At 37.8% G+C, this 25,648-nt stretch overlaps 1 protein-coding gene across 1 annotated transcript; it reads left to right on the top strand.

Moving 5' to 3' along the window:
* The first annotated feature begins 9,468 nt into the window (after positions 1-9,468).
* On the top strand, positions 9,469-10,071 carry LOC104232480 (VQ motif-containing protein 22-like). The gene has a single exon (XM_009785704.2). It carries the CDS (start codon positions 9,469-9,471, stop codon positions 10,069-10,071), a length of 603 nt encoding a protein of 200 aa, XP_009784006.1.
* Positions 10,072-25,648: the final 15,577 nt, after the last annotated feature.

Genomic DNA, 25,648 nt, shown 5'->3' with positions numbered 1-25,648 from the left:
GATAAGAGGCCCCGCAATTCAGGAAGATTCAGTGGTACTTTATCTGGAGGTAGAGATTCATATGGTAGAGGCCATCCTCCTAGGCATCTTCAGTCAGCTCTTCAGGTTTCTCACGGTGCTTCAGGTGGTCGTGGTCCTCTAATGCAGTATTCTGATCAGCAGTCCTTTAGTGCACCACCAGCACCTATCAGTGCACCACCACTTCAGAGTTTTCAGGGTCGTCAGCCCCAGCAGCCGAGGGCTTGTTTTACTTGTGGCGACACGAGGCACATTGCTAGGTATTGCCCTCGAGCTTCAAGCAGTTCTCTACATCAGGGTTCCTATGCTATGGTTCAGGCACCAGATGTTCCACAGCCCGCCCAGCCAGCTAGAGGTGGGGGTAGAGGTGCTAGAGGTAGAGGTAGAGGTCCTAGAGGTGGAGCTCAGGCTGCCAGATGTGGAGCTCAGGCCGCCAGAGGTGGAGGCCAGCCAGTTGCAGGCCGTCCCAGAGAGGTAGTTCAGGGTGGTGGGGCCCAGCCCCGATGTTATGCTCTCCCAACCAGGCCCGAGGCTGAGGCTTTAGATGTAGTTATTACAGGTACGATTCAGGTTTGTGATAGAGATGCTTCAATGTTATTTGATCCAGGGTCTACATACTCGTATGTGTCATCTTATTTTGCACCGTATCTGATCATGCCTAGTGATTCATTAAGTGTTCATGTTTATGTGTCTACACCGGTGGGTGATTCTATTATGGTAGATCGAGTCCATCACTCTTGTGTAGTTGTGATTGGGGGTCTTGAGACTCGTGTGGATTTGTTGCTTCTAGACATGGTCGACTTCGATGTTATATTGGGGATGGACTGGTTATCACCTTATCATGCTATCTTGGACTGTCATTCCAAGACTATGACCTTAGCTTTACCGGGTATGCCTTGTTTAGAGTAGAGAGGAACTCCTGGTCATTCTACTCGTAGCGTTATTTCTTATGTGAAGGCTCGGCTTATGGTCGAGAAGGGGTGCTTGGCCTATTTAGCTTATGTTCGTGATTCTAGTGCGGTAGTTCCCTCTATTGATTTTGTGCCTATGGTTTATGAGTTTCCTGAGGTTTTCCCTTCAGACCTTCCAGGGATGCCACCCGACAGGGATATTGACTTCTGCATTGATTTGGCTCCGGGCACTCAGCCCATATCTATCCCGCCGTATCGCATGGCCCCGCCGGAGTTGAAAGAGTTGAAGGAACAGTTGCAAGACTTGCTTGAGAAGGGTTTCATTAGACCCAACGTTTCGCCTTGGGGTGCGCCGATTTTGTTCGTTAAGAAAAAGGATGGTTCGATGAGAATGTGCATTGATTACCAGCAGTTGAACAAGGTCACAATCAAGAATAAGTATCCACTGCCGAGGATTGATGATTTGTTCTATCAGCTTCAGAATGCCATGGTATTTTCAAAGATTGACTTAAGATCTGGCTAATATCAGTTGAGGATTAGAGCATCTGATGTCCCTAAGACAGCTTTCCGCACTCGGTACGGGCATTATGAGTTCTTGGTTATGTCATTCGGGTTGACAAATGCCCCAGCAACTTTTATGGATTTGATGAACCGAGTGTTCAGGCCTTATTTGGGCTCGTTCGTGATAGTCTTCATTGATGATATCTTGATATATTCCCGCAGCCAGGAGGAGCACGAGCAGCATCTCAGAGTGGTTTTTCAGACTATGAAGGATAGTCAGTTATATGCTAAGTTCTCGAAGTGTAAATTCTGGTTGAGTTCAGTTGCATTCCTGGGTCATGTCGTATCAGCAGAGGGTATTCAGGTTGATCCGAAGAAGATTGAGGCAGTCAAGAACTGGCCTAGACCAGCATCAGCTTCAGAGATTCGAAGTTTCTTGGGATTCGCAGGCTACTACCATCGGTTCGTGGAGGGTTCTCATCTATTCCAGCCCCGATGACCAGGTAGACCCAGAAGGGTGCCTAGTTCAGATGGTCGGACGAGTGTGAGGCAAGATTTCAGAAGCTCAAGATAGCTCTGACTACGGCACCGGTGTTAGTTTTGCCCACAGGTTTAGTGCCTTACACAGTTTATTGTGATGTTTCCCATATTGGGCTTGGCGCAGTGTTGATGCAGGATGGCAAGGTCATTGCCTACGCTTCGAGGCAGTTGAAGATCTACAAGAAGAACTATCTGGTTCATGATTTAGAGTTGGTAGGCATTGTTCACGCATTGAAGATTTTGAGGCACTATCTGTATGGTGTGGCGTATGAGGTATTCACGGACCATAAGAGTCTTCAATATTTGTTCAAGCAAAAGGAGTTGAATTTGAGGCAAAGAGGGTGGTTGGAGTTGTTGAAAGATTATGACATCACCATCTTATATCACCCGGGAAAGGCCAATGTGGTGGCCGATGCTCTGAGTAGAAAGTCAGCCAGCATGGGCAGTCTTGCTTATATTCCAGTCAGTGAGAGGCCGCTTGCGTTGGATGTTCAGGCTTTGGCCAATCGATTTCTGAGATTGGATATCTCTGAGCCTAGCCGAGTATTAGCTTGCACGGTCGCTCGTTATTCATTATTGGAGTGTATCCGTGATCGGCAGTTTGATGATCCCCATTTGTGTGTCCTTAGAGACACGGTGCAGCGTGAAGGTGCTAAGCAGGTTACCTTAGGTGATGATGGAGTTTTGAGATTGCAGGGTCGAGTTTGTGTGCCTAATATGGATGGGCTTCGAGAGTTGATTTTAGAGGAGGCCCGTAGCTCCCGGTACTCTATTCATCCGGGCGCCGCGAAGATGTATCAGGATTTGCAGCAGCATTATTGGTGGCATAGAATGAAGAAGGATATCGTTGCATATGTGGCTCGATGTTTGAATTGTCAGCAGGTTAAGTACGAGCATCAAAGGCCTGGTGGTTTATTTCAGAGGATTGAGCTTCCCGAGTGGAAGTAGGAGCAAATTACTATGGACTTCGTTGTTGGACTCCCGCAGACTCGGAAGAAGTTTGACGTAGTTTGGGTCATTGTTGATAGGCTGACCAAGTCAGCGCATTTCATTCCTGTGGCAGTCTCCTATTCATCCAAAAGGTTAGCTGAGATTTATATCCGGGAGATTGTTCGTCTTCATGGTGTGCCGGTATCTATCATTTCAGACCGAGGTACGCAGTTTACCTCGCACTTCTGGAAAGAAGTTCAGCAAGAGTTGGGTACCCAGGTTGAGTTGAGTACAACATTTCATCCCCAGACGGACGGGCAGTCCGAGCGAACTATTCAGATATTGGAAGATATGCTCTGAGCTTGTGTTATTGACTTTGGAGGCTCGTGGGATCAATTCTTGCCTTTAGCAGAGTTTGCCTACAACAACAGCTACCAGTCGAGTATCCAGATGGCTCCTTATAAGGCTTTGTATGGTAGGCGATGTCGATCTCCGGTTGGGTGGTTTGAGTCGGGAGAGGCTCGGTTGTTGGGTACGGATCTGGTTCAGGAGCCCTTGGACAAGGTCAGGATCATTCAGGATAGGCTTCGTACAGTTCAATCTAGGCAGAAGAGTTATGCAGACCGCAAGGTTCGAGATGTGGCTTTTATGGTTGGGGAGCGGGTATTGCTCCGAGTGTCGTCTATAAAGGGCGTGATGAGATTTGAAAAAAAGGGCAAGCTTAGCCCTAGGTTCATTGGCCCGTTTGAGATTCTTGATCGAGTTGGAGAGGTGGCTTATAGATTTGCGTTGCCGCCGAGCTTATCAACCGTGCATCCAGTGTTTCATGTGTCCATGCTTCGGAAATATCACGGCGATCCATCCCACGTGTTAGATTTCAGCACTGTCCAGTTGGACAAGGACTTATCTTATGAAGAGGAGCCGGAAGCTATTCTAGACCGGCAAGTTCGACAGTTGAGGTCGAAAAGTTTTCCTTCTGTTCATGTTCAGTGGAGAGGTCAGCCTCCTGAGGCATCGACCTGGAAATCCGAGTCCAATATGTGTAGGCGTTATCCTCATCTTTTCCCGACTCAGGTACTTCCTTCTTCTGTCCGTTCGAGGACGAACGGTTGTTTTAGAGGTGGAGAATGTGATGACACAAAGGGTCATCACTTGCTTTCAGTCGATTTCTATGTCTCTGAGGCCTTTGAAACCTCATTTAGAGTAGCCTCGATTTGCGTGCGCAGTCCGAGCGCGTAGCCAGAAAGCTTAAATACGAAATTCTATGAAAAATGTTAAGTCTTGACTTTAAAATGAGTTAATTTGAATTCGGTCAACCGTTTGGGTAAACGGACATAGGAAAATATGGGAATTGGGTGTATGCCCGGAATCGAATTCCGAGGTCCCAAGCCCGAGAAATGAATTTTTAAGTGAGATTGTTTTCAGAAAGTGTTTAAGGAAATTTGAAATGAAAACTGATTAGAAAGCAATGGTATCGGGCCCATATTTTGGTTCTGACACCCAGTATAGGTCTTATATATGACTTGAGTCATTCCTGTGAAATTTGGTCAAAAAACGGATGTCGTTTGACATGATTCGGACCTTAATTGAGAAATTTGATGTTTAAAAGAGTTTTGAGAAATTTCATTGATCTCGAGGTTTAATTCGATGCTCGTGATGTTAGTTTGGTAATTTGATTACACGAATATGTCTGTAGGATGTTTTTGAGGTTGTGTGTATACTTGGTTTGGATTTTTGAGGGCTCGGGTGAGTTTCGAGTAGGTTCCGGATGCCTTAGGCTTAGAAAGTCAGATGTTGCAGGTTCAAGAAGTTGCAGGCCTCTGAACCCTCTAGTGCGGTCCGCGAGAAATCGCGTGTGACCGCGGAGGGGCCAGCACGGCCGCGATCGCCTTTATGCGGTCCGCAGTGGAGGCGGTGCGGCCGCAGTCGGCCTTGTGCGGTCCGCACAGGGTGCTGAACTGCAGGTCTTCAGGGAGGCCTGTGCAGCCGCGGTCCATTTGATGCGGTCCGCACAGGAGGTCTGAGAGGGGTATAAATAAACGGGAATATCAGTTATTTTCCACTTTTCAAAACTCCAATAACAGAAGAGGCGATTTTCCAAACAACCTTTCTTCTCCAAAACGTTGGTAAGTGATTTTTAACTCATTTTCTTCACTCCTTAACATGTTTTAACATGATTTCAACTTCAAATCAAAGATTTTCATGGGGAAAATTGGATGTTTTTGGTAGAACCTAGGTTTTTTCTAAAATTAGGGATTTGGACCTCAATTTGAGGTCCGATTTCAAAACAAATTATATATTTGGATTCGTGGGGGAATGAGTAATCGAGTTTTGGTCCGAACCTCGGGTTTCGACCACGTGGGCCCGGGGGCAATTTTTGACTTTTGGGTAAAACTTTGGAAAACTCATTTTCATACATTGGGGGTTGATTCATTTAGCACTTATTAATGTAATTAATTAACTTGTGACTAGATTCGAGCGGATTGGTGGTGGAATCAAGGGGTAAAGCTATAATTGAGGCTTGAATTGTGTTCGTTGCATCGAGGTAAGTGTTTGGTCTAACCCTAGCTTGAGGGATTAGGAGTTGAGTCATATTTGCTACTTGCTTCTTGTTGAGTACGACATATAGGCATGGTGACGAGTATCTATACGTTGGTGTCAAGCATGACCGTGAGTCTTAAATTGAAAGTTATTGTGTTCTTAAATGACACTTGGGTGCTTTACTTAATGATCTTCTATGATTGAGCATTTTCAATAATTGAACTGAGCACAAGCTATATCGAGATTGGTTATAGCTGATTCTCCCTTATCGGGATGACTATTTCAATATTGTTGTTGCCTTGCCGGGAAAATTATTACATTGTTGTGTTCCCTTGTCGGGAAGTCATTATATTGATTATTTTCCCTTGCCGGGATTCCTTGAAATTACAAAATATTATGAGATGTGAGCGGGTGGTACGCCTACCACAAGATATTATGAAATGGGAGGAGGTGGTACGCCTACCACAAGATATGAAATGGGAGCGGGTGGTACGCCTACCACGAGATATGAGAAATGGGATCGAGTTACACGCCTGCAACAAGATGAAAACTGAAAGTGAAAGTTGTCCTTACTTTTCTTTATCTGTGTTAGAAGTTATATTGTTAGCTTCCTTATTATTTCTTGTTATTTTGTTTTATCAGCTACCCCCGAAGCATGTTCCATTTCCCTAGTTTTAATTGTTTATTACTTGTTACTTTTCCGCCATATGTTATATAACTGCACAGGTTTATCTGGAGTCTGGTCCTAGCCTTGTCATTACCTCACCGGGGTTAGGTCAGGCACTTACTAGCACATGGGGTCGATTGTGATGATACTACACTCTGCACTGTGTGCAGATCCCGGAGCAGCTTTCGGACAGTAGTTGGATGGCTTCCTTCAGTCCATCCGGAGACTCAAGGTTGACCTGCAGACGTTCGCGGGCCCTGACGTCTCCCTCTATCCCTATTTCCTGTTTCATTTTTCATACTTCAGAGACAGTGTACTGTTATTTCTTCAGACCTTGTATGTAGAAACTCTTAGACAGTCTGTGACACTGTGACACCAGGTTTTGGGGTATTTGAGGTTTTAAAAGTTGTAATAGACGTAGCCCTCAGACATTTCATGGTTATCTTCCTCTTAATTATTTAAAGTTTTGTTGTTTTTATGTTATTGCTCGTAATTATTAAAAGGAAGTAATTTGGTAAGGAATTAGATAGCTAAGAGTTGGTTTGCCTAGTTCTCATTAGTAGGCTCCATCACGACTCCCGAGGGTGGGAAATCTGGGTCGTGACAGACTCTTCCTCGTATTTTGGCATTTTAGGGTCATAAAATAGGAATTTAGCACAATGTTGGAATTTTTGTATGCTATAGTTCACGCCATTTGCATAAATTAGGGCAACCGACTCTGAATCACCTAAATTTTTGTGAGCCCATCATAAATGACCTAATGAACAATATTCACAGTTTCACCATGATCGTTCCTCTGTTTTGGTGTGTTAGGGCCATAAAACAGGAATTCAACACGATTTTCATTTTTTCTTATGCTATAGTCTACGCCATCTGCATGAACTCGGGCGGTCGCTCCGAATCGGTTATAATTTGCGGGCCCATCAACAACGACCTAACGAAGAATAGTTATTGTTTTGCCGTGACCGTTCCTCATTTTTGTCGTTTTAAGGCCATAAAACTGAAACTTAGTATGATTTTTTATTTTTTGTGATCTATAGTCTATGCCATATGTATGAATTCGGGCGACCACGCCCGAATCACCTAAAAAGAATTTAAAAAAAAAGTTATCAAAATTTATGGCCAAACGGGATTTTAGTTCTGTAATTGCAGTAAGTATTGCTGCTGAATCGAATAAGTACGGTATTTGTTTACTTTCTTTGACTCGTCTAAATTTTCTAAATCATGTCTTTCATATTCAAACTAAACATGCCAAACAAGGCTGCTTCTCATTGCAGACCAAAAAAAAAAAAAAAAGAATAGCAGTCAATATTTTTACAGGACTCCAAAAAGTCATGAGAACCAAGTTAAAAGTCATCTTTGTAACCACCTACTACGCACTCATAGTGGCCAAAATTGCAATTGACAATGACAACAAACAAATAAATTAAATAGAACTATAGTACTAGAATTTGGATTCCCATTTATGCTAATATTTTGTTTTGAGCTAGTTGTCATCGGAGTAATCAAAATCTAAAGTTTATAGGATTTGAATTTGTATCTACCCATAACCTTTTTTAGTTATTGAGTTCTCACAATATTTATGCATATTTAGTGAATTTTTAATACTTATATAATCTAAGTAAAAGTTAATGGATTTATGTGAATTCATACTTAATACCGTTAGTAACAGTGGCAAATCTAGAATATTACTGGAACCCAATAACTTTTGTCGAATCCTTTATATAATTAAGAAATACATTAAATATTTCAAAATTTTAATTGTAACTCAATTATTAGTATATTAACTTGATCTCGTTGTGGGAACATATAAAGTTCAAATTTTGGACCCGCCTCGATAGCCCCTAGTTGTCGTCATTGCTTTCATCTTCATCTCAGACTTGTTGCTTCCTGGAAACCAGCACTTAACATTATTGTTTATTTTATTTATCAAAATTCACGAAGCTTTAACTAAGCTGGCATTACTGCTTCTAGAAGCCTTACTTCCCGGCAGCCTATTACTAATAATTTAGAAAACATGTTTTAATATTCAAAATAAAGTTTTTCCTTCCTTTTATATGAATGAAAGATCCAATAAAATACTCCCTCCGTTCTATTTTAATTAATTTTTTAGCATTTTTTGGCAGTTCATATTTGATTTTTTCCGATATATATCAAGAAAGAATTAATTTCTTTTTTTTTTCAAAGTTGTTCTTGGAGTAAAGAAAGGCTAATATGGTCAATTTTATTGTTAAGTAATATTAAAAAGTGGATTCTTTAATTTGTGTAAAAATAACTAAAAATAAATTAAAGTTAACCGGAAAGAGTAATATACTGTGAAACACAAAATCATAGCTGAAATTATGATTCTTGGATCACTGAACTATTTTTTTATGAAAATCCAATGGTAATAAGGGTTTACATAAATAGTTTTCAGTGATTTCGGAATTTTTTTTTTTTTTTTTTGGTAATGTTTTCGAAGTAAACTTGAGGATTAAAGCTGCTCCCTATAGGTTAAATTACAAGATAATTTGAACAGTTCAAAATGGTCTGTCTGCTGCATATACAAATCGTAATATGGAGCAATTAATTTTTCTCGTGCTACTATATTGCGAACGTATAATACTCCGTAAAAAATACGTAGGAAATTTATTTTTTCTTTTCTTACAATTTTTAAAATTCTTAAGAACCAAAATTAAGTAACAAGTGCTTCAAATTTAAACGATCGAAAGCTGTGGTGGGATAAATAGGATCTCTACATCCTAACCAAAGCTCGGATTCGAGTCTTGCTGTGAATAGAAAAAATCCTAATAGAGAACGTTTCCCCTTTAATGAACCTTACGTGTGCCAATTTGAATTAGTTGGAGCCAAACAACATTGTATATTGGGTGAAAAATAAGAAAGCTTTTCAAAATAACTAACTCATAACCACCAAACAGTTCTCCCAACTTTTTTAAATTGAGAGAAAAAAGGAAATATATGACTAGCCCTCTAGGTCTGAGCTTGTCGCACGGGGCTTATCTAATGCGGTTTATATCTCATGTGTGGTTTGCAGGTTACTATACAGAGTGCTCATTCAAAATGCAGAGATTATAACGGTTGCGGATTTTCTTGGGGTTCAAAAAAAAAGAAAAAAGAAAAAAGAATGGTCACCACCTCACTTGACAAGTCTTCTTTTCAAGAGAAAATATAACCCCAAATTAAGGAGGGAGACATGCCCTGTCCCATAATACAAGTCATTTACTTTGACTGGCAAAAAAAAATTATCTATAAACTCTATTGATTTTCCTTTTGTTTTATTCTCTTTTTTTTTTTTAACCAAACTCTCTAGTTTCAAAAGCTATATTTATCTCACTTTCTTCCTACTAATATTTTGTGACCATGAGTGAAACCATAACAAATCCCACTGACTGGCTACAAATCTATCAACATGCCCTCTCCGGTCAACCTCAAACCTCTCCGCCGTTAACCACCGTCTTCAGCAGCGGCCAACTCTCCGACGCCACGGTGGTCACCACCACACCATCTTCCACTAGTCCTGGTCATCATGGCCCATTGGGCCGTGGTTCCAGGACCATTAGAAGAAGATCCAGGGCTTCAAGGCGAACCCCAACAACTGTACTCAATACAAACACAACCAATTTCCGAGCCATGGTTCAACAGTTCACTGGGAGCCACAGTGAACCATTTTCATTTTCAGGACTTGAACCCGAGACGTTTAGGTCAAGAAATATTAATCTTCATCAGCAGATAGTGAATCCTAGTACTACTCCTAGTGCTTATAATATACAGTTTCAGCAGCAAGTACAACAAACTTTGCCCTACACAAATCCTCCCCCTCAGGGTCACAATATTGGCCATGAAGCTTTTTTTCATAGACTAGGCAACAGTTCTTCTAGATCTAGTATGGAGGTTTCTGAAAATTTGATTATGGATGATAGGACTCTGTTTCCTCCTCAACATCAACGACGAGGACAAGAATGAAGAAAATGTTTACGTACGTACCATCAAGAAGTGTGGTGTAATGGTGGGATGAACGAGATTTTTTCGGTCCTAATATCTCAAGTTCGAACCTTAGGAATAAAGAAATTATCGGTGACGGAACATACAGGCGAATTTAAATTAATAGTTTGGAACCACGACTTATAGCTTCTGACTTTTCAACCAAGTAAGAAAAATTGATCTTTTGTACATAAAAAGCCATGCAAGTCGATCCGCTTCTCTTTTTTTCTCTTTTATATACTATACCTTCTCTTTTTTCTTGGCATAGGAATGTAACTTTACTTGCTTTTTGTTCTTTTTTGACATGTAATTTTGTTGTTGTTTTCTGTATAGTACTTCTTATCTGGTATAAATATGGAATGATGGAAGATCAAGTTTTAACTTTTCCACTCTTAGATATATATTATCCTCTTTATCAGCTACCTACAGCAGTAACATACGTAAATATAAATGATATAACTGAAAACAAAAATTAATTCGAGCTCACTGAATTCACAGTGTTTCCTTAAGGAATTTAATCCCCTCCTAGTACCCAAGGTTATGGATTATTTCCTCCCAGGATAGAACGAATTACACACTGGTGTAGCGGTACTTCAAACCCCAGTATTTCAGCGAACGCAAAGTTTGGCAGCAAATCACACTTACAGTTGCTTTGTTTGTAGTTTTAAAACAATGCAGAACAAGGGAGGAGAACTCAGAAGTCGAATAGAAATTCTGAGAGGAAGGAATGCAATGTATAGCCGATGTTGAATTCTTACTGAAGAGGATATCAGATTGCAATTCGTTTTTCCAGTGTATACAGAGTGTAGTTTGAGTGTATACAGAGTGTATATCAATTATATACAGAGTGTATATCAATTGTATACAGAGTGTTTCGAGTGTTTTTTTCCGGTGTGTTCTTCTTTCTCTACAACTTCTGCTCTATTTATAGCAGTCATGTGAGAGAAATCTGCCCCCTCCATGGTGGAACAAGCATTAGGATATCATGGAGGAAGCACTTACATGCTGGAATGAACACTTGCTTGGTGGGAGGAGCACTTGGCCATGGTGGGAGGTGCACTAGGCATCTTGTTGCTTTCTTGGTGCAACACAATACATGGATTGGAAAACATCCATTACGAACGCGGATTATATCACGTTAATATTCACTATTAACAAATAAATTTGGTCCAAATAATTAATCAATCGATCGATCATTTGATCAAATCCGAATCCAAATCCCATTTCCCATTCACTCTCATTTTAAGACTATTTCATCTTAAACAAAAACTCAACAATCCAAAACTCAACAAATTCCTCGATATCTTTATTGCAATTTTGACACACTACATTTTTGTGGTTTTAATGGGTTCTCTCATGGTACGATTTTCCTTCCTTTTTTTTTTTTGCATCATATTTTAACTTGGAGTTTTTTTCAGAAATTTTGATCATTATCTCTAAGGTGAACTTTGGGCTCATTCAATTTAATTCGGGAACAGATTTCTATCCGTATAAAAATAAAATATACTTGCTCTGTCCTAATTTATGTGGTACACTTTTTATAGTCTACCAAAAAGAATTACACCGTGCTTGTAATTGGGGAATGGTTTTCTTTTTCAAAATTTTGACTTGAGTTGTACAAAGTTTACTTAGTAATAAAAAAATTATTTATCAAAAAAAATTATAATTTAACTTTAAACTTTTTATTTACTCTTAACAAGGTAATTTATAGCCGTAGAAATGTATGTGACTTATTTGTGCCTGCCTAGTCAAACACTGTTACATAAATTATTAGGAAAAAAAATAAGCAACACATTTTGAAGTCACATGTTAACTAAATTATTAGTGTGATAATATCTAGTATGCGTATGAACGTCAGAAAATGATGTCATGCCGAATAAGAAGTTGCTATTTGTGTGTGATAAGGCTGGCATTTGGTCCGGGCTCAAACAGACTCGGTTTTTGTGGGCCGGGCTTAAACGGATTCGGGCTTTATGAGCTTTTGGGTGTAACCAGATCAGGACCGAGACCATTTAGTACTGGTCCCGGGCTATGTGGGCCGGACTCGGGCCTAAATGTGTCTTGACTATTTTTTTTAAAATTATTTTTATCTAAGGCATTTCTTGTAAATTATATAGCTTATATATATATATATATACTATATACATGGCTTATATGTGTGTGTGTGTGTATATATATATATATATATGTGGTCCTAAGTGGGCCTGGCTTTTTTTAAAAAAAATTTTATCTAAGTCAATTTCTTGTAAATTATATAACTTATATATATTATATATATTATATCTATAATATCTATATCTATAATATATATATATATATATATATATATATATATATATATACACACACACACACACACACACACACATATATATATATATATATATATGGGCCTAAGAGGGCCTAGCCTATTTTTAAAAAAAAATTTATCTAAGGCAATTTCTTGTAAATTATATAGCTTATATATATATATATATATATATATATATATATATATATATATATATATATAATATTTAGATAATTTACAAGAAATTGTCTTATATAATATATTGCCTTATATAAGATTGTATATACTAACTACTAAGTGTATAATATATAAGCTATATTCGAATTTCGATATAACATTAGCTGTATGTATATATATTAAGATGAACTCGGTATCAAAGTTGCAAATTAAGTTTACATTTAATACTTCAAATTAAAGTTCAATGCCTTCAACATAATACTTCAAATTAATCTAACAAACTAAAACATTAAGCATAATACGTCTAATAATTTTAAAATAACACAAATTGTCTCAAATCAACTTAAAAGGTGACTTGGCACCTCTCTTTGACTAGGATCCTTATTTATCTTTTTTCTCAATTTTTTGCCTTTTAAGTTTGTTTTTTACTAAGTAAATTAGCTCAATAATGCATTTAACTTTTTACGTTACCTACTTTATTATGCTCTTAAACCACACTATGTGTTATGATAAAAGTCCAAAAGTCACCTTCTTAATAGACCAAGCTTGATTTGTAACGTCCTCTTTCCTTGCCAAAGTAGTGCACAATATTCATTTTCCTACGTTATATATCCTCCTTTCTCATTGTTTATCTCCATCCATTCTCTATGTATGTGTTTTTTATATTCAGTATTTGTTATTATTTATTTGTATTCATCTAAAATTATCACGACCCGAAATTCCCACCCATGGGAGTTGTGATGGCGCCTACTCGTAGAAGCTAGGCAAGCCACGAACCTAGAAATCTTTAATTCTTCTGTTTTAATCATTTTTACAACTTATATTAACAAGTGATAAACATCTAAATGACAGCGGAATATGAGGTTTAAGCGGAAGTCTTAAATAAATATAAAACCAAAATGTTTCGAAAGTCAACACATGCCTCTACCCAGAAACTGGTGCCACAATATGCATGGACTACTAAGAGTACTGCATACAACAGTTTGAAAGAAAAATAACATTGTTTGTCTCGAATATATGAGATAACAGAACATAATAAAGGATAGAGGAGACGTCGGGCCTGCGGACGCCTGCAAGGCTACCTCGGTGTCTCGGTGGACTGAAGGTTGACTCCCCTACTGCTGCTGATCAAGTGTCGCTCCGGTATTTGCACAGAGTGCAAAGTGTAGTATCAACACAACCGATCCCATGTGTTGGTAAGTGTCTAGCCTAACCCCGACGAGGTAGTGACAAGGCTAGGACCAGACTCCAGATAAACCTGTGCAGTTATATAATATATGGCGGAAAATAAATAGGAATAAGCAGTTTAAAATGGGAAGGGGTACATGCTTCGGGGAAACATATCAAGACCAACAGAAACTTAATAAAATATGAAAGGACAACTCAATATCTACAACAATACAATAACAATACTGTTGCGGCGCGCAACCCGATCCCTTATCATTTAGCATTGTTGCGGCATGCAACCCGATCCAATATAATATCTGTTGCGGCGTGCAACCCGATCCAATATAATATCTGTTGCGGCGTGCAACCCGATCCAATATAATATCTGTTGCGGCGTGCAACCCGATCCAATATAATATTTGTTGCGGCGTGCAACCCGATCCGATATAATATCTATTGCGGCGCGCAACCCGTTCCAACTATACAGTCAACAATAATCGTTATTAACCATCCTGGCGAGGGATCAACAATAGACTACACTATCCTGGCAAGGGAACTCAGCAGTACAAGTATATATGTCCCGAAAAGGGGGAATCAGCTATAACCAATCTTAACTCAACTCCTACTCATCTCAATTACCACCGTTTCTCAATCATAAGTAGATTCCACGATAAACAAACTAAGTATTTGCTCAATATCAAGGATTTACTCACTATTTCAACCATAGTAACATTCGAGAATACAACAAGTATCAATTTAAGACTCACGGTCATGCTTGACACCAACGTATAAATACTCGTCACCATGCCTATACGTCGTACTCAACAAGAAGCAAATAGCAAATAGGACTCAACTCTTAATCCCTCAAGCTAAGGTTAGACCGGACACTTACCTCGATGTCACGAATGCAATTCAAGCCTCAACTATCGATTTACCTCTTGATTCCACCACCAACTCGCTCGTATCTAGAAACAAGTTACTTAGTTATATTAATAAATGCTAAATGAATCAATTTGAATGCATGAAAATGGATTTTCCAAAGTTTTACCCAAAAGTCAAAATTACCCCCGGGCCCACATGGTCAAAACCCGAGGTTCGAACCAAAACCTGATCACCCATTCCCCCACGAACTCAAATATATAATTTTTTTGAAATCAGACCTCAAATCGAGGTCCAAATCCCCAATTTTGAAAAACCTAGGTTCTACCTAAAACACCCAATTTCCCCCATGAAAATCATTGATTTCAAGTTGAAATCATGTTAAAAGATGTTAATGATTGAAGAAAACTAGTTAAAAACGACTTACAATTTTGAAGAAGAAAGGTTGTTTGAAAAATCGCCTCTTATGTTTTTGGGGTTTTTGAAAAGTGCAAAATAACTGAAAATCTCGTCTATTTATACCCCTCTCAGACCCCCTGTGCGGACCGCACAAAATGGACTGTAGCCGCACAGGCCTTCCGGAGGTACTGCGGTCCAGTGCCCTGTGCGGACGAAATGGACTGCGGTGGCACAGGCCTCCACCGCGCACCGCACTAACCCTACCGCGGACTGCACATGCCTCCACCGCGCGCCGCACGAAACCGACAGCGAACTGCACTGGCCCCCTTCCGCGGTCGCACACGTTTTTGTGCGGACCGCACTGGCGGTTCAGAGACCTGCAGCTTCTGGTTTTAAGTCTAAAACATCCCGAATCTACCCGAAACTCACACGAGCCCTCGGAACTCCAAATCAAGTGTACACAAAACTTCAAAAACATCTTACGGATTTATTCATGTAATCAAATCATCAAAATAACTTCATGAACATCACATTAAATCTCAAGATCAATGAAATTTCCTCAAAACTTCTTTAAACATCAAGTTTTGCAATTTAAGTCTGAATCGCGTCAAATGACATCCATTTTTCACCAAATTCCACATAAACGTCTTAAATCATATATAAGACATGTACCGGGCACCGGAAACCCGATAACATCATGTTCTAATCAAATTTCATTTCAAATTTTCTTGAACAATTTCAGAAAATAATTTTCTTTAAAAATTCATTTCTCGGGCTTGGGACTTCGGAATTCGATTCTGGGCATACGCCCAAGTCCCATATTTTCCTACGGACCCTCCGGGACCGTCAAATCATAGGTCCGGGTCCGTTTACCCAAAACGTTGACCGAAGTCAAATTAACTCATTTTATAACCAAATTGTATCATTTTTTCACAGAATTTCATATTTAAGCTTTCCGACTACGCGTCCGGACTACGCACGCAAATCGAGCTTACTCTAAATGAGGTTTTTAAGGCCTCAGAACATAGAATTTCGTTTTTAAACAAGTGATGAGCTAATAACTTCAACCATACCTTTTTTTGAAGTTGTGTTTTTTGGTGCAGGTGTGGGCAGTAATGCTAAAGTTTTGTGTTGATGATCAAGTAAGTGAAGCAACCCAAAATGAACTTCTGCAAGTGGTATTAGATTTTCAAGAGGTAAAATCAATTTGCGGTTTGATTTAATTTGTTAAGAATAGAAAGAAGTTTCAAGAAAATCTATATTCTTACGTTTTTGCACAATAGATGTCTTTGCCCAAGATATATTGATGTCCTAGGGCCGGCCATTACTAAATCTAGGACAATGAAATACAAAGAAAATAACTGCAGAAAACTGATATTTAGTAGGATCCTCTGTTGAGATGGCCATTTGCGCATAACCATAGTACTTGGTCAGTTGGTAAAACTTCGAATAAGCAATTTCACTACTCACTTGTCAATAAGTCACGACTGAAATATCACTGTTAGCTAGGTTTTCTTCAAAAACTATTAACTGGGTTCCTGATTAATTTGCTGCAAAATAGTTTGTTTGGATACGTTGTTTAATTTAATGACAATGAGAACGAGAATCTGTTTAAGATCTAACTACGAATTGCATAGATAAGTTTGATTTTATTTATTTGAATACTTTCTTGCTGGCTTTTTCACTTTTTTTCTCTCTTTTTCCTTCCCTTCCCCAATAAAATATTTATAATAATAATAGAAAAGCTTTTTAGCTGTTTTTTCTCCTCATGAAATCCCAATAATCTCTAAATACACTGACTAATTTTTATCTATATTATATAGTTTTGGTGTTTGAAGAGATTACGTAGCGCATATTTAGACTAGAAAACATATTCATCTTTTTTGTTATTTTTAGTTTTATTTTCCTCCTAAGTAAAGCTCAATATTTTGTAAATTCAATCACACATAAATATTATTATTACAATTTTTTATATATTATTTAGGAATAGCATTTAAACGGAACAAAAGCAGGAAAGTTTACATTATAGTTTTTTATATTTAAAAGTGTCAAAGTTCAATTACGAATTAATAAATATTAAATGATTATTATATTAGTGAACTATTATTTTATTTTTTAGTGAACTATTATAATGAACATCATTTCATGATAAGGAAGGGAAGGCAAAAGGATGTAAGTATGCCACAAAATCTTTAAATACGATTACTAATAAATATCAGTAATGACCAATGATAATTAAATAGCTTGGAAAGTCTAGGGGATTTTCATTATCTTTTTTTCTTCAATATAATGTGTTTGGAACAACTTTTCTCACCAATGTGTCCATACTGCATACATTTATGCTTGGTTAAAAATTTTAAATCTCCAAAACAGCAATTTAGTTGAAATTCCAAAAGTATGGCTTACTTTTTCAACTACTAAGGCTTACAGTATTTAAGTGGCATATAGACGACCTCATAACAAAGATGATGGAAGAGTTACAACTTCGGTGGAATTTCAATGCCAAACTCAATTATTGCACAAATTAAAATGGAAGTGAATAACATCATGCGGCAAGTTGATAAGCTGTGTACAAAGATAAAATATTATAGTGATGATAACAAACTTACAAAATCAATGTTCATATGCTTATAAATAAAACTTTTATTTATTCTATCTCAATTAAATTCACAAAAGAATATTTTGTATACTCACTTATTATAATCACGCGAAGCGCGAATAAATTTTACTAGTTTTAAAATAATACAAATTGTCTCAAATCAACTTAAAAGCATAAATTGTGTGTTGTCTTGTCGGTCTGAAAAGCTGACCGACTGCGGAAAAGCTGTTTCGTTTCAGAAAAAGTGAATATGTATAGCGCGTCTAATAATTTTAAAATAACACAACATGTCTCAAATCAACTTAAAAGCATAAATTGTGCGTTGTCCTGTCGGTCTAAAAAACTGACTGACTGCGAAAAAGCTATTTCATTTTAGAAAAAATGAATATGTATAGCGCTGTACAATACTACATTTTTTGTGTTGTCTTGTCGGTCTGAAAAGCTTACCGGCTCCAAAAAAGCTATTTCGTTTCAGAAAAAGTGAATATGTATAGCGCGGTACAATACTACGTTTTGTGTGTTGTCTTGTCTATATATAACGAGCGCATTCTAGTTATTTTCTGTGCTTAACAATAACCAATAGGAAATATTTCCATAAAAGCAAAGTTTTTCTTTACGCTTTAACAAATGTCTGGACTCTTTTATGTGCCAAGGTGCGAGTGCCGTAAAAAGTGCATGATGCAAGACTGTTGGGATGATGATGAATCTAGACGTCACTACTGGGCGTGTATGAACAAGTTTTATAGGGTTCCCGACGAACCTGTTTGTAATTTTGAGGTATGGATTGATGAACCCTGTCAGCAGGAATACTACAAAGAAAAGTTGCAGTATCTTCATTGTTTGTGTTTGAAGTAGTGGGAAAGAGAGCGACAATCCAAACGAGAAGTTGCGGAGTTGAAGGAGAAACTCAAAAAGGTGGAAGAAGAAAAAAATAAGCTGGAAGACAAATTTAAGTGATTGGAGGAGAGAATACTAGGCGGTCGTGACTAAACAATGACATGTACATGTTGAGCGTAGTAGTGTATCTTTATATTTCCCGTGTCATGTGTTTTCATTAGTTGTACTGAATTTAAGTTATGTTAAGTTTCTATGTTTGTGTTTGTGTTGTACTGTTAAAATAAAGAAGAAACGGGCGTTGACTATTTTTTTTTATTTTTTTATCTAAGGCAATTTCTTGTAAATTATATAGCTTATATATACTATATTTATATCTATATATATATATATATATATATATATATATATATATATAGGACTATTTATTTGTTTAAATTTTTTTATCTAAGGCATTTTCTTGTAAATTATACTATATAATTGTGACTTAAAAATTTTTTATTCAAATTTAAAACACAAAATATTGTAAAAAGATATTCAAAGGAATGCGTTATAATTTTTATTATTATAACATTAAGAAAACATGGCTCAATCTTTCTTAGATTCCACCCCCCTCCCCACAATGGAATGAGCACAACCAAGGTGCGAATACTACCATTGAGAAGAAAAAGAAACTAATCAAGATGTGCCAAAATACAAGTTACATATTAATATTACATGGTATCTCTTACAAATTTCATAAATCCATTAAGGTTCGGAGGAGCTTCCATTGGTGGTGGTGGAAAAGAAGCTTGTTCATCACCGCTTCCGGGCGAAGGTGCTTCCTCCGCAAGTTCAGCTAGCATTTCTTCGTAAGCTTCGTCTACCTCTGGTTGTGATTCAGCAATTCCAAATTTTCTTCGTTCCGAACGGATCCAATCTCTAAAAAGTACTGATTTTTCCAAGCTCTCCCTCATAGACGCTTTATATTCACCGAGTTGTAGTCTTGCTTGACTGAAAGCGCTCTCCGATGCCCGTGTTGAAGCTTGAATGGTTAAAATGTCTCGAGACTGAAAGCTCTCTCCGATGCCCTGTGTGACGTGAATTAATTATTATATAAGCAATAATGCGCTTTTGCATTATCCACTCCTCATCAATGCAATGACTTGTAACAGTAAGATTGTCACGACCCGAATTTCCCACCCTCGGGAGTCGTGATGGTACCTACTCGTGACAGCTAGGCAAGCTGAGTGTTATAGATTCACTAACCCTTTTATTTAGCCCTTTCTAACAGTAAAACAACATATGATCGACCGTGAAATATTAACAATAATTCAAGACATGCGGAAGACGTAATCTGATTACTTAGTCAAATACAAGCACGACAATACCAAGTACATCACTACCTGGGACTGGTGTCACCATACCACGAACCATCTACGAATACAACAAACAATTGTCTGGAAAGAAAGATACAATCTGTTTCTGAAGTAAATGAAAACAGAATATAAAGATAGAAGAGAACGCCGGGGCCTGCGGACGCCTGCAGGACTACCTCGGAATCTCTGACTGGACTGAAGGCAGCCACCCAAAGCTACAGTCCAAAAGTTGCCGCTCCGGGATCTACACACAGTGCAGAGTATAGTATCAGCACAACCGACCCCATATGCTGGTAAATGTCTGGCCTAACCCCAGCGAAGTAGTGACGAGGCTAGGACCATACTACCAAATAAACTTGTGCAGTTATATCATATACAGCAGAAAATAAAGACAGAAAGGTACAATTAAAGATGGGAGGGGGACATGCTGCGGGGGAATATCATTTACCAACAGTAATTCAGGTGAAAAGCATAAAGAACAATTTAAAATTCACAGCAAAAGAATAAGGAAATCGTAAACAATCAATAACTACTTTTATTATTATTGTTGCGGCGCGCAACCCGATCCAAATCATAAAAACACTGTTGCGGCGTGCAACTCGATCCATATCATTTATCACGGTTGGGGCGTGCAATTCGATCCAAATATAATGTTGTTACGACGTGCAACTCGATCCAAATATAATGTTGTTGCGGCGTGCAACCCGATCCATATCATGCAATTCAACACCAATCACAAAGGAGTCCCGACAAGGGAACAATAAGGAAATAACACTCTCCCGACAAGGGAATCGACAATATAAATAATTACGTCCCGGCAAGGGAATTAACTATAACCAAACTTGTTCCAACATTTAACTTCACAAAAGAAACCTCAACTAGCACCAATACCCAATCATAAGCAATTTCCACGAGAATAATCTTATTTCTTGCTCAACACAGGGAATCAACAACTTAGCCATTTGTAGTACTTATTAAGAACACAACGATTTCAATTTAAGACTCACGGTCATGCTTGACACCAACGTATAGATACTCGTCACCATGCCTATACGTCGTACTCGACAAGTAATACATAGCAAATAGGATACAATTCCTAATCCCTCAAGCTAAGGTTAGACCAAACACTTACCTCGAACTTCCACGGCCAACTCAAGCCTCAAACACTGGTTTTCCTTTAGAATTCGCCTCCAAACAACTTGTATCTAGTCCAAATTGATTTAACAACATCAATAAATGCTAAAGAATTCATACTCAACGCTTAATTATAGGTTTTCTATCATTTTTTCCAAAAGTCAAAAATTGACCCCGGGCCCGCTTGGTCAAAACTTGAGGTTCGGACCAAAACCCGATCACTCATTCACTCACGAGCCCAAATATTCAATTAGTTTCGAAATCGACCCCAAAACGAGGTCTAAATCCCAATTAATCAAAAAGCCCTAACTCTACCCAAATTCCTAATTTCTACCATAAAAACCTTAGATTTTAGGATGAAAATTGATGAATGCAATGGAAATCGAAAGAAAAAGGTTTAGAATCTTTTACCAATGTTTTAGGGAAGAAATTGTTCTTTGAAAATCGCCTCAATGCTCCCAAATTTCGAAAATATGAAGTAAAATGAGTTCTGCCCGTTTTTGCTACTGATTTAAATCACTGGGCAGACCTTCATCGCGTTCGCGATGGGTCAGTCCCAATTGACCATCGTGTTCGCGATAACAGGCTCGCGTTTGCGGAGCTTCAGCCCTTAGAGCTTTCGCGTTCGCGGTCGTGTGGCCGCGTTCGCGTAGAGTAAAATCCCTCTCCCCTGCCCAGGCTCAAAGGCCTTCGCATTCGCGATAGCAAGTCCGCGTTCGTGAAGGGAAGCACCCCCAAAGCTTCACATTCGTATCATGTTTCTCGCGTTCGCCTAGAAGGAAAGTTCCTTTAGCGTGACTTACCCTTCGCGTTTGCGAGAGTCCTTCCGCGAACACGAAGAACAACACTCCTGAACACCAGAAACTGAAACCAGGAACTTTTTCTAAGTTTAAAACCTTCTGAAACCCACCCGAGCCCTCGGGGCTCCAAACCAAACATGCATACTAACTCAAAAACATCATATGAACTTACTTATGCGATCAAATAGCCAAAACAACATTAACAACTATGAATTTAGCATCAAAATCATGAAATCACTTAAGAACCTCAAATTTTTTAATTTTCTCAAATACGGTCTGATTCACGTCATTGTAAGTCCGTTTCTTACCAAATTTCACAAACTCAACTTAAATCACATATAAGACGTGTATCGGGATCCGAAACCAGAATACGGGCCCGATACCATTTAATTTTACACACATTTCATTTCCAAAAACTCGTAAATATTCCAAAAATAATTTTATTTAAAAATTTATTTCTCGGGCTTGGGATCTCGGAATTCGATTCCGGGCATACGCCCAAGCCCCATATTTTCCTAAGGGCCCTCCGGGACCGTCAAATCAAGAGTCCGGGTCCGTTACCCAAAATATTGACCGAAGTCAACTTAAACTCATTTTAAAGGCAAAATTCATCATTTTTCACAGATTTTCACATAATGGCTTCCGGTTACGCGCCCGGATTACGCACGCAAATCGAGGTGAGATAGAAAGAGGTTTTTAAGGCCTCGGAACAAAGAATTTGTTTATAAAACAAGTGATATCACAAAGATAATCACATTCATTACCACTTCTACCAATATCAGTAATAATAGCAACATGAAAATTAATATGAGTAAATAAATAGCGCAAATATTGTTCATATTTATGTTTATATTTATAAATATCGCTCTTTACGGTTGTGCGAGGCCATCCTTTATAAGTAGGATTAAAAATTCTTCTAATATAATGCACAAAGTGAGGGTTAGAAAGGAAAACTATAGGGTAAGCACATAACAGTAACCATTTTTGCTAATTCTTCCCTATCTTTTCTTGGGTCATAATATAAAATATTACCGGTAACAATGTTAATTCCCGGTTGAAATTGATTTGACCTGGTACTAGGGTCAGTCTGACTAGGTAGACTTGTTCCCTCGGCCGCAGCTTTCATTTGATTATGTTTAACTTTATCTTGAGGGTGTATCATTATGTGTCTCCTCAAACTCCCCCCTCCCCCCCCCCGCTCAACATAGTTAAATGCTAACTCTTTGCCACAAGTTTTACACTTAGCTTTATTTTTTTCTCTTATTGAATAAAAAATGGCCAAACAAGAGATGTTTCGGCCCGTTTAGAAGGTTGTCTAGAAAAAGTAGGGGTAGTAACAGGGGGGGGTCATCCGGGGCATCATTTGGATTAGTTGGGTTAACTTGAGCAATAGGACTAGAGGATGTATTATCATCCGGTTGCATTTCATCTAAATCTATTTCCTGATCATCTTCTTCATCTATAGTTAAATTACCATAAAGGTTGTTCATATATTCATCATCTAAGCGCTCACCACCACCAACATTGTGCACATATTGACTATTCGTAAATTGTAATAAAGTGTTATCGCTATCAAGAATAGGAGCAGGTGGAGGGCGGGTATGGGGTTTGGGTAGGGGAGGCCGAGGAATTAGAGGAGAAATAGATTGGCCACTAAATTCACCACTCTTGAATTTTTCTTATTTTTACTAAACATTTTTTAAGGAATATGCCATCTTAATTATAATTATACAAAGTAATTAAATAAAACAAACAAAAATATAATATTAAAACGAAAGAGTTGGAACGAGTTTACCGAATTGACGAACAACTTATTGAAATTAATTCTCTTTGAAGACTTGAATACTTTAATTCACCAACTTTATAATTTTTCACACAAGTTGCAACAACAAAGTAACCAATTTTAAAAGAAAATTAGAAAGAGATTGATGATTTGGTGAAGAAAAATGAAAGAAAGAGGGGGTATTTATAGTTGAAAATAGGGAAAAAGGTGTAATTATAAAATGTTTGGGGTTAAAACAAAGTGGTGGTGGTGGTGGGGGAGGGGGGTAAATGACTATTTTATAAGTAGCCAACGGCCATTTTGGCAGCCATAACGACTATTTTTTCAATAGCCAAAGGTCAGATTTTTAAAAGAGAATTTTTTTTTAAAATATAGTCATTGGGCCCGTTTGGGACCGGTTAGGACCGGTTGAACCGGACCACTTAGGAGCCGGTCCCGGGCCCAAACGGTCCCGGTCCTAGCGGGCTTCGCGTGTGAACCGGCCCACATGGGCCTTAAACCCCTGGTTCCGGGCTTAAACGGATAGGCCCATTTAGGCCCACTACCCATATGGGCTCGCGTGCCCGGGTCGAGCCCGGGCCTAACCGGGCCACTTGCCACCCTTAGTGTGTGTATTTCATAGGATAGAGAAGAAAACTTTTGAAACGAAAGACCAGCTAAATTAAGGTCAAATGGAAAGAAAAAAGGAATCATTAGCTTCTAATTAATAATTCGATTAGCCTGCCTATAGTTTTTACTTCTTTCAATTTTTCTTTTTAATAAAATTAAGGGCGAAATCAGGCGCGAGGCTATTTTTAAGAAATATTTTGAGAAAACAGCCCCGTGCCTGAATTTTAAAGCACATTGGGTAAGATTTTTTTCGATCTTCAGAATTTTAAAATATGTTGGGCAGAATTTTAAAGCACACAGCAATTACGGTGATCGTCAGGAATTTGCCATAAAATTTTTATCATCACCAGAATTCAATCAGATACTGTAAAATTCTAATGATCTGTCAGGATTTTGTGGCAAAATTTTGACGACCATTATAACTATTACGTGTTTTAAAATTCTGCCCGGCGTGCTTTAAAATTTTGACGTCTAGGAAAATCTTGTCCTAACATGTTTTAAAATTCTGGAGCTTTTTCCCAAAATTTCTATTGCCTTGGTCAAAAAACTAGAGGGGCACAGAAGTATTCTATTTGTGTCATTCTCCCAATTTTGATAATATTAAAACTTGTTGAATTTACGTTATATACATTGTCAGTATAAATAATTATTTCACTATTAGACTTTACTTATTATAGTAGGTAATTTGCCTTATTTTTAAGATCATAATTCCTACTTTTTACGCGAGCTCATTTATAGATACTAATCTTACGATACGCGCGTTGCGCGTGAACTCTGTCTGAATGAGAATAATTGTTTTGAAAAAATACATAAATATTATATGAAAAATTGTGTTTGAATAAGAAATAAAAGTTAAAGAGAAAATGTAAGCTCTTGAAATGATAAATGTCGTTCCTATTTAACTAACTCAATACATAAAGAAACTTTACCCCACAAAAGATCATCAGTTATCTCAGTTAATATGTTCAACTTGAAATTTATCTCTATTTAATAATTTTATTGTTTAAACTTTACAAATTATCATGCTTCCTTTTTAGTTTTAGTTAGAACACATAACCTTTGAAGATTTAAGAGCTATTTTTAGAAAATTTTCTTGAAGAGTAATATGTTCATATGTATTCTTAAGTTCATTCTAGAAGACACAACAGGTCAGCTAACTCACAAGATGTTTTTTTTATATATTCACAAAATGCAACTTGTTCTTGTTCTTTAACTAATACAAAATACTATATGAATTATTTTTAATATTGCGTTTGTGGATTGTCTTCAATATTAAAAAAATAATTAAATTATAATTCTATCTAGTGTAAAATTAATTTTTAAAAGGTAAAAAAATGAATAATATTTTACTAAAAGATTTTGTGCTTTAAATATAATATAATTCTTTGATAAGTTCTCCCACAAAAAGTATAACTTATGGGTTTTTTTTAGTTATGGACACCTTTTAATCGGGCGATATTACGTGTCCAGCCGGTAAAAATAGGGACAATATTGATTTAAAGTAGAACGGTAGTGTCTGAGATAGCTCAA

This window comes from Nicotiana sylvestris, chromosome 6 (assembly GCF_000393655.2).
Source record: "Nicotiana sylvestris chromosome 6, ASM39365v2, whole genome shotgun sequence".
NCBI lineage: Eukaryota > Viridiplantae > Streptophyta > Magnoliopsida > Solanales > Solanaceae > Nicotiana > Nicotiana sylvestris.
The sequence above is the reverse complement of the archived record's forward strand: the minus strand, read 5'-3'. Positions and strand labels throughout refer to the sequence as shown.

Bases quoted from the DNA above. Each gene is read 5' to 3' on its own strand.
- LOC104232480 (XM_009785704.2), top strand. From the start codon at position 9,469: ATGAGTGAAACCATAACAAATCCCACTGACTGGCTACAAATCTATCAA.